The sequence below is a fragment of the Hemitrygon akajei genome, chromosome 12 (genome assembly GCF_048418815.1).
Source record: "Hemitrygon akajei chromosome 12, sHemAka1.3, whole genome shotgun sequence".
NCBI classification, from domain to species: Eukaryota; Metazoa; Chordata; class Chondrichthyes; order Myliobatiformes; family Dasyatidae; genus Hemitrygon; species Hemitrygon akajei.
The window spans coordinates 75,761,391-75,772,166 of record NC_133135.1 but is presented as its reverse complement, the minus strand read 5'-3'; the positions used below and the strand labels follow the sequence as shown (position 1 = coordinate 75,772,166).

General features: G+C 41.8%; 1 protein-coding gene across 1 annotated transcript; it reads left to right on the top strand.

The window, feature by feature from the left end:
• The first annotated feature begins 2,745 nt into the window (after positions 1–2,745).
• On the top strand, positions 2,746–9,083 carry LOC140736598 (regulator of G-protein signaling 21-like). Its single transcript, XM_073062416.1, has 5 exons — positions 2,746–2,943; positions 4,079–4,171; positions 5,172–5,233; positions 7,076–7,242; positions 8,489–9,083. The coding sequence occupies exons 1-5, from the start codon at positions 2,831–2,833 to the stop codon at positions 8,744–8,746; spliced, it is 693 nt and encodes a 230-aa protein (XP_072918517.1). The 5' UTR covers positions 2,746–2,830; the 3' UTR covers positions 8,747–9,083.
• Positions 9,084–10,776: the final 1,693 nt, after the last annotated feature.

Here is a 10,776-nt window from a genome sequence, read left to right as displayed (position 1 = left end):
AAGTGGAGCTGAGATAAAAGATCAGCAATGATTTGACTGAATGGTGGGAGAGACCTGAGGGGCCAAATGGATTACCCCTTTCATATACATTCCATTTTAACAATTGAGCACAATTAGTCTTGCTATTATTCCTCATCTCTGTTTCCAGGATTGTCAGGTTTTCTATTGCAAATCCTTGCTCATTATATAGTTTGAAGTTAGTGGAGGAAACTACAAGGAGAAAATGCAGGTAAGCAGTTAATTTCAGGGTTAACTTGGAGTGATAATTTCACACAGATATGAAACAGATTGCATGCCACTGTCGTACAGAAATAATTTGTTTTGCACCCAAAATGGGAACAGGATCAATTCACTAGTTACTCAATTTGGTAGTTCTCCCCTTTTCCTGGTGACAGACCACATCCTCAGTCGTGGAGGGGGCGTATTCTCACTAATGTACATAAGAGTTAACTGTTACCTGAAATAACCAGATTAGAATGTGGTCAGATCAACTATTCATAGTAAAGCTATGCGATAGCAATCATGCATTGGATAACCAGATTATGCATAATGCAAGAATTTTGCAAAATAATGGAACATGGGGCATACTTGAACATTGTAATTTAAGTCAGTGGTCCCAAATAAATTCCATTCCACCCCAGGCAATTTCCCCTCCGTGACCAGAGCCACAAGTGATACCGCAGATGTTGGAAATCTGGAAGAATACACACAAAAGACGGGAGGAACTCAATGCGTCAGGCAGTGTCTCTGGAGGAAAATATCTGGAGGCAGTCGATATTTCGAGCGAGACCGATCATCAGGATCTAACATCCTGAATTGACAACTGTTCCTTGTCCCCCATTGATGCTGCCTGACCTACTGAGATCCTCCAGCATCTTGTGCGTGCTCCCTCCACGACCTCCACCTGAACCTACTAAAACCAACTTTCCAGGATCAAAGTCTGTTCTCAGTAGATCCACTGATTCAATAATCCAATAAATCTTTTACCAGTCTGTCGTAGCGAGTGCAGTCTTTACGGTTTTATGTTGGGGGAGCAGCATCCGTGCTGGTGATGCAAAAAGACTAAATGAACTCATCAAAAAGGCTGGATCCATCCTTAGCTACAACCTAGACTCTTTAGAGTTAGTGATGGAGAGGAGGTCACTAAACAAACTGTTATCCATTACAGACAATAGTCAATAGACAATAGACAGTAGATGCATGAGTAGGCCATTCGGCCCTTCTAGCCAGCACTGTGATCATGGCTGATCATACGCAATCAGTACCCCGTTCCTGCCCTCTCCCCATATTCCTTGACCCCGCTATCTATAAGAGCTCTATCTAACTCTCTCTTGAATGCATCCAGGGACTTGGCCTCCACTGCCTTCTGGGGCAGAGTATTGCACATATCCACCACTCTCTGGGTGAAAAAGTTTTTCCGCATCTCTGTTCTAAATGGCCTACCCCTTATTCTTAAACTGTGGCTGCTAGTTCTGGACTCACCCATCAGTGGGAACATGCTTCCTGCCTCCAGTGTGCCCAATCCCTTAATAATCTTATATGTTTCAATCAGATCCCCTGTCATCCTTCTAAATCTGGCACATCCTCCCCACGACCTACTGAATAAGCAGCGGAGCACCTTTTCGAACGGATTCATTCAGCTCCACTGTCACGAGGATCGTTACAGGAAATCTTTCCTACCAAATGCAATCAGCATATACAACAGTTCATCTCAGTGCGACAGGAGAACACGTCTCTGTTTTATTACTGCACATTGGTAAATTATTGTTGTGTATATTACTATTCTGCACTTTATTATTAGTTAATTCTGCACTCTGCTAAGTGTGTTTTTAAATGTTGCTGTTGTAACAAAAGAATTTCCCAGTCGGGATCATTAAAGTACTTATTATTATTATTAAAGGAACCAGTCCTGAAGCAGGGTCTCGGCCTGAAATGTTGACTTTTCAATAATTCATTTCCATAGATGCTGCCTGACCTGCTGAGTTCCTCCAACATGTTGTGTCTGTTGTTCTGGATGTCAGGCATTTGCAAACTTTCTGGTGGTTATGTTATTTTTCAAGAAGCCTTGTTGTACACTGTCTTTTCAACCTCATTTCAGAGTTGGACCGCAAAATGTTCTGTATTAGGAATCAAGGACACTAGTATTGACACACTGTCCCTCGAATCTGTCATCATCTTCTCAAGACCTATCTGTGCATGGTAGAATAATGTAAGGATAAAGTTAATTATGTAAAAGCATAATGTATAATGTCACATTGTTTTAATCTCAGATTAAACTGCTGTACTAGACAGCTATCTGACAATACAACATTCAGAAGAACCACAACTGAAACTCCCACCCGATGTCTGCTTCCTGTCTCCTCTTTCACCTGGAGCCTGCAAAATGTGCTGCTAAAATTATTGAGCCATCAACACGTAAAGAGAAGCATAGCCTGCGGACAGAAGTTTTGCATTAAGCCTCTGGCTCAGCAGAGGCGGTATATTGCTCCAACTGGGGAAGCAGCGGGTTTCAAAAGACAATGCAAGGAATGGACCGCTTTATTTATATAGATGGTTATCAAAATGCAGTTTCGCATTTCAACTGGTCTGCAGGGTATTTTTAACTGCTGACGTCAAACACTTTGCATCTACCTGAAGTTACAATTAAATGCAACTTCGCGGAGGCCGCGAGAACCGGGGGGCGGGTCCAGGCTCTCCACAGCCAATCAGCTCTCACGGAGTCGGCTGGATCCCGGCTTCTTAACCTAGTCCAAGCAAAGGCGGTGAAACATTCTCAACCTGTGCAGTGGTGAGCGTTTGGTGTTAGCCGAACCTCATCCCCCGGGGAACTATGCAGACTGTACTCTATCTGTTCCCGCAGTTAAACTTGTCAGCTCCAAAGGAGGAACCTTACAGGATTATCAAACCCCAGAATCAAGAGGGGAAAATGGACAATAAAAACAGGTAATGTTGAATCTTGAAAATCAGAGTATTGTGCGCTTTGAGAGTTTTGATTCGGACATCATTCATTTCCCTCGTTTGATAACTCGTGGGAAAGGGCAATGTGCAAAAATAGTTGAAATGCAACTTGGCGTATACTCGTGAACAGCGCACCGAAGCAACGAACGTGCATTTCTCTGACCATATTCAAATATACATAATTTAACATTTTGTGAGCTTGTAAACTTTATTCTGCACCTGTTCCACTTGATGGACACACTTTAAGTGTGTAGAAATTATTGTTTGTTTCATTGTTTTTTTTCTAATTATTATTTCCGAGCGTAAATTCTGCTGACTTTGCCCATTAAAGATTTGTGATGTTAATGGTTCTGAGAGTAGTGGCAAATGTTGCTGCTGCAAACTGAGTTTAGATCGTTTGAAAGAGTGAGTACTTTTAACAGTACACTGAAGACCCAGAACTTGGGACTGCAAGTAAAACAGACTGTAGTCACTAATACAGGTGATCAGCCTTCAGGAAAATCCTTTTACCCAGTGAGTGGTAGAATGTGGCTTATAAGAAGTAGTTGAAGATCATAGATGATAGATAAATGAGAGTGAGAAAGGTATGAAAGCGTTTGCAGGTGTAATGTTCTCCTATGCCATAATGACCAGCAAGAGTCTGCGGATCTGAAGGTCGTGATTGTATGGTGCACGAGACTCACTGTGGAGATGGGAACGTGTAGAGACATTAAGGGATGGTAGTAGTGGTGGGGCTGGGTAGGTGTAGAAATAAACCTTAAACCAAGGGGCGCTAGTTGTTTGGTCTTTTTCTCATCTGCCCATTGGTGCTCCCTATTGACATCTGTGGGCTAAAATAGGGTAGGGTAAAAGCAGTTTAAAAAATACTGCAGATACAAAGATTCTAAAAATTTTTTAAAAACACAGAAAACCCTGGATGCTTGCAGGTCATTCATTCTGCATTTGTGGGAAGAGAAACCACGACAATGTTTCCCATTAAAGACCTTTCTCAGAACCCAGAATTCCAACCAATCTTCCAGTCTCCTTCTGGATGGTTGAAATGGTTCCTCCAAAGGGGGTGAGGATGTTCTATTATTTCCAGCTGTTGCCTGACTAGACTTTTTAATATTGTATATTGCAGGGGTAAAGACAGGTGGCATCGACTGAGTCTCATCCTACAGAAAACAGACTCGCAAATCTTGGCGCCTCTGCTCAGCAAACCTGAAAAAAACAAGTAAGTTTTGCCCACATCTCGGAGTACAAACAGTAGGTCCCTATCACCACTGACTGAATCTTAAATCATTAATCGCAAATACATCAGCTCAGTTGTAATATTGGTAAATGATCCCATTCGTAAGAAGTTAGATAAGCTATGTCCTCCTGAGTTTGTGTCGGTTTTAAGGTTTCTCTCCCTGACAATATATATTTAAAGGAGTCCTTAAAGATCCTATCTCTTTATATTATAGTGATGCAGTGTGTGTTAATTTAAATAAAAACTGAAAATGCTGGAAAATCCCAGCAAGCCAAGCAGCATCTGCAGAAAGAGCAGTTTAGGGGCCCAGACCTGAAAGATTAACTAGTTTCTTTTTCAACAAATGCTGCGTTTTTGCAGTATATTTTGTTTCTATTTCAGATCTTCAGCATCTGCTTGTTCTTTTTTTAAATTCCCGTTTCACTAATTTAAATTTTGCTGCTTAATAATTGAGATAAAGCTAAATGTGTTGCTCAAGTGCCTTCAAAGCTTAAGCACTGTAAGTGCCACTCTATCTAGTATCACTTCTTTATTCTAAAGTCGAATGCTTTAGAAATAAAAGTGATGAAGAATTAGAGGGGTCTGCAAGCTTCCCTTGCCTTATTGCAAATTCAGAGTCTTTGGTTTTATCTCACCTGCTGACCAAAGCCGTCTGGTTTGTGGTTGAGTGTGTTCTTGTTTTGCAAGTAGGCGCTGTAAACAACAGCACGATAAGAAACCAGCCTCCACTTCAGCAACTGAGTCTTGCAGTGGTTTCTGGTACTGCTGTGCAAAAGGTCTTGTGGGGCAGCAGCGGTAGCGGTGGACTGCACACCGCTTTCTGCAGTACGCAAGCTTTCCACTCGCTTCAACAAGTTTGCTGAACTGAAAGCTGCCAGTAATTTAGTGTGCCAGGAAAAGACGTCAGCTAGCTTTACTATGTCATTTAAAAAGACTCAACTGACGAGGTTGTTTAAATTTAAATTGCATTTTTCTTCCCCAGCATGTATCTTGACGAGCCTTCCAAATGGGGTGAATGTCTGCAGAAGCTTTTAACACATAAGAGTAAGTATCACTTGTACATCGCTGAGAAGCATTAAAATGTGAAAGCTCGGCAGTTCAATGTATGAGTAATGGAGAGATTGACTTGAATTAATTGCTGCAAACAGGGATGTAATCGAGTTGAGAAATGAAGTAAAAGCAGGTTATTTTGTTGCTCAAGCCTGCCCTGTCAAACAACGTCATCAGGGCTGTCTTTCCCCAGGCTTCATCTCATCTTCTATGCCAATTCCTACAGCCCTCAATTCCTGGTCTTTCAAAATTGCCCCTACAACCTTTTCAAATAACCCTGATGGTCTAGCCGTCCAACCCATTGACAATAGAATTTCAGATTTTTATTACTATTAGCTTAGACCAGTTTGGTTTCTGGGATGTTTGAGGAGATCAGCTCAGTCCGGTTTGTATTCACCTGAGTTAAGGAGAATAAACAGGGACCCAATTCAGACTCCAACCATTCTGATACAGATGTCGTATTTGACGGGGGAAGAATGGTTCCCCTGGCTAAGGAACCTGAATTTTTAAAAAATTAATTTAAGGGATCTGGGTTTCCAGGCTGAGCTTTGTTGCCATTGAGGTAGTGGTGAGCTGCCTTTTTGAACAGATGCAGTATTGGGGTGCGGGAATACTCATACTGCCGTCGCAGGATCACCACCTGAGGTTATTGTCAAGATACTTGGTTCTAAAATGAGGAGAAACTTCTTCTCCAAAGGGTAGTGAAACTGTGGATTTCTCCAGGGCGAGGAGGGAGGTAAACTTTGAGACACAAGACCAAGGATTTTGAGGATTAATTTGAAATAATGAGCCTCACCTCTAGTACAGTAGGTAGTACTGCTGTCTCAGTCTTCTGGCGACTTGGGTTTGATGTTGGCCTCTAATAGTGTCTCTGTGAATTCTGCACTTTCTCTCCATGGCCTCTTGGGTTTCCCCAGTGTTCTCTGATTCCCCCCCCCCCCCCCCCCACACTCCTCCACATCCCAAAGACGTGCTGGATGATAGGTAAATTGGTTTTTGTACATTGCCCAAAATGTGCGGAAGTGGTAGAAGAGTCAGGATAGCTTTGATGGACATGACCGATAGTAGTTCCAGGGAATAAAGTGCACCTTTGCCATGGGGTTGTTCTGAGAGCTGCCATAAACTTTGCACTGAACAGCCTCCTCCTGTACCATGAGGGTTAATAACAATGGCAATGTGGGTTTGAAGACTCCAGTTACTCCCACTTTATAAGTTGATCTTTCAGTATATCAATGATCCACAACACAATTTGTATTTGTAGAACAGAGCATTACACCACAGGAACAGACCCATGTTGTGAAGTAACTAAATGCCTACCTAGACTAATCTCTTCTGCCTACACAATGCTCATAGCCCTCTATTCTCTGCATATATACTCGCTTATCTAATAGCCTCCAAAATGCCTCTATCATATTTATCTTTATTACCACCTCAGGTGCCTATCACTCCGTGTAACAAAATAAACTTGCCCCACACATCTCCTTTGATCTTGCCCTGCTTTCACCATAAATGCACGCTCTCTAATATTAGACATTGCAACCCCGAGAAAAAGAAACCAGCTGTTAAACCCATCTATGCCTCTCATAATCTTGTAAACCTGTTGGGTCTCCCCCCACACCCCCAAGCCTCTGCCGCTTCAGAGAAACCTCTTGTCCAGCCTCTTGCTTTGTTTTATGATTTATGCTTTTGAATCAATCATTCCCTTCAAATGTTGAGGTGCAAAATCTTGGCCAAATATTTTGTTTATGATGCTGTCTTTTAAATTACAAAAAAAAGGGCTTTTATAGTTAATCAGGCAGAATTGATATTAATGACACCTTCTGCTTTCTCTTAAAGCTGGCTTGGCTCTCTTTCGAGCTTTTTTACAATCGGAGCACAGCGAGGAAAACATTGAATTCTGGTTAGCTTGTGAAAACTACAGGAAAACTAAGACACTCGCAAAGCTGTCTTCCAAGGCAAAGAAAATCTATTCTGATTTCATCAGTACAGATGCTCCAAAAGAGGTAAGAGCAATTCTCATATGGCCAAGCATGATGACAACTACAGAAGCCAGAGGGGAGACAGGGATATTACTTTTTATCACCTGGAATTCCTCATTTGAAAGAGAGTGGAACTGGATTCATTATCCACTTTTAAAAGTAATTTGTGTATATGAAGAGGGAAAACTGAACAGTTTTAGGGAAAAGATCAAGGCAATGGAATTATAAATATGATAAAGAGTAGACTACTTGGCCCATCAAACCTACTCTCACATTTATTAGTATCACAATTCATCTCATTGTGATCTTAATGTGACACAAGTTTGGTTCTTCTCTTCAAAAAGCTGATGTGGGTCTCCCAAAAGATTCAGTGTGATTAAGGTGATGTTTTGGAATATCCTGCACTGTGCAAAAATGTTAGGAGTACAATAAGATATTGAACCAAGCTATACTCTAGTCTTAAAACTTAGGAGATTCAATATGATTTTAGGGGAAGGAGCACTTCACATTGAGCTACTGCTGTGTCATCTTGAAACACCTGACGTTTGCAGAACTTGGAAACAACATGACCGGAAATCTATTACTCTAGATACTTCTGCTTGCAATGTCTGCATTCACCAGGAATTTCAGGATGACAGTGCTATCGTCTGTGACAATTGCCCTCTCTAGAAAGGCCAATACACTGAAAGTGCAGAGGTACAAGGCTCAATGTGGCAGCTGGGGAGATTAAATAAACTTGTGAATTAACAAACTATGTTATTAGTAATGTTGGTTATGCGTGTACCAGCTAGGTACAATTCCATTTGAATCATCTGTCTCCTTTAGGGAAAATTATTTGGCCAAGTGACAGAACCACAGCAAACTTATTGACCTTCCAGTAAACACAAAGTACACTGCAGGTGCTGTGGTCAAATCAACACGTACAAACAAGCTGGATGAACTCAGCAGGTTGGGCAGCATCTGTTGAAATGAGCAGTCACTGCTCATTTCAATTTATTGACCTTCTGCCGCTCACTGAAACGGCAGAGTAAACCCCTCTGTTTAGAAACAAAGGGGACAGGCAGTTGTGGTGAAGAGCAACCATTTGATAGTGACCTTTGCTGAAAGTTGCACATGGGTTTTTAGACTGTATTAAGACACAGGAGCAATGCACAATCAAAGACACTTTGCTACAATTGGAGTACTTGATATACTTGAATATAATTGGACTTGCTTTCATCTTGATGCTTCAGAAAACTAATTGGTTCCATTGATTTTTTTTGTGAACTAGGTGAACATTGATTTCCATACTAAAGAAGTGACGAAGAAAAACATTGCACGGCCAACTCTGTCTTGCTTTGACTTGGCGCAGAAGAAGGTGTTCAGTCTGATGGAGAAGGACTCTTATCCCAGGTTCCTAAAGTCACAGCTCTACAGGGATTTGCTTCAGGAGTCAGACGTTCAAAGCCCCGGGCACAGGCCACGATCTCACTCATTTACGTCAATGGGTGTCCTTCAGACACAGGCAGAGTTCACTGCCTGGCTCTAATTGGATGGAAAAATCCTTTCTTTGGTAGCAATTCTGTCAGCGATGACATTCCAGGACAAGAAGTCTGGTTACTTTGTGTTGCCTAAAATTCTGATCACCTGCAGTAACTTTAGGTCATGTGCTGGACCATTCATAAGACATTTTAATGAATTGTGATTTTTATTTAAATTAATTCCCTGTTAATTTAATGAAGTCTATGAGGTGGTACTCATTGTAAATCTGTATGTAAATTATTTTGGGTTTCAAAGTGTGAACATATTTAATATTTGTATAATTACTTGACTTTGTGTGTGTGTGTGTCATTTTGTAGAATAGTGAATGAAGAGTCACTGAAGTAATTAATTTTCAATAAATGGATTTTTAAAAAATAATGTTTAGTTTTTGTTATTAATTGGATTGATAGTCCCCTCCCCACATATTTGTTTTTGATTCACCATCCTGAATCCATTCGGGTGTGTACCTAAAATAGTCGGTTTCCCTCATGTTCCAGCTATGAATTAGAGTGCCCGGTTAACTTCCGGTCGCCTCTGGCAGGTGGGTCTTAGACTGTGAGAGAACTCCAGCACTTGAGTCAGAATGTGGTGAGTCTCAATATCCAAGCACAAATGTCCAGATGAATTAACCTGAAGTCAGTCACAGAATCATACGGTATGGAAGCAGGTAATTCAACACTGACCAGTGGGCACCGTTCCGTATTAACCCCATCTCTTTGTACGTGGTCCATAGTACTCTATACCTAAGCGGTTCAGATGCACATCTAAATGGTGTCAGCTTTATCCATTCTCAGGCAGCATTTTCTAGGTATTTGACACTCCAAGTGAAGAGGTCACCCTCTGAACCACTTCCCTCTTCCTCGAAACCTCTATCCTCTCATTTCATCTACCCCTGGTACGGGAAAGAGTTTGCTGCATTTTAGTCTATTTACTAATTATTTATCTCAATCATCTCGCCCTCAACCTGCTCTCCAGAGATGACAGACCTAGCTTCTTCTGTCTGGCCTCATAACTGAGCTGCTGCTGAATCTCCCCTACACTGTGTCCATTCCTTTACTTGGTGACCAGTACTGACTGATGGCTGGCTGGTGGCGTAGTGGCATCAGCGCCGGACTTGGGAGCGAAGGCTCCTGAGTTCGAATCCAGCCAGCTCCCCTGGCATTGCTTTTCAACCATGATGGGTTGAGCAGTGGGCTAGCAACTCGGCCTTGTAAAAACAAAAAAGCCTGCTACAGAAACGGTGCCCCGATGACACTGAGTTTGGGCTTCCTTCTTCTAGTACCATCTGTTCGATGAGATATTAAACCGGAGGTAGTAGGGACAGGGTAGTAGAGAATATTTCTATCAAGGTGTCAAGTTACTCTTGTTGAAAAGAATAATATGTCTTGGCAAGCATTCCCTCAGTCAACCTTGCAGAAAAAGATGTTTGGTCATTATCCATTTCTATCTACTATGTGTAAATTAGCTGCTAAGTCCTTAACACAATAGAAGTGACTACTTTTGAAGTATTTTATCAGCTATGAAATGTTTTGTGATTTTCTGGAAAGGACAGGTAAGGTTTTATATAACAATAAGGCTGTCCTTTGCAGATGTCACCTGCTGCCATTTCACCTGGAGCATGGCGTAATTGGCCAAAAGTGACCACGGGTCTGCTTGGGAAAAAAACTGCTATCTCTGGATTGTCTGCAAGTACAGAAGAAAGTTGGGGGGTGGGGGAGGTAAGTGTTTTGTGGAGGCACAAGAGAATGCAGATGTGGGAGGAACTCGATGGGTCATGCAGCATCTATGGAAGAAAATGTACAGTCAACCCTTCCCTGGACAATGGGGGTAGGGTGAAGTGAAATTCCTTTCTCTGAAGCCAAGCAGGAAAATTCTGTTCACCCATGGCTACGGAACAGAAAGTAATTGATTATCTACCAGTAGATTCGTCAAAGTAACTGTTGTCACCAATAATAAAATAACTGAGCTCAGAGCATACTCTTACAACTCGAGCATACTTTTTATTTACTTGTGTACAAGGGGAGCAGCATGGACCCC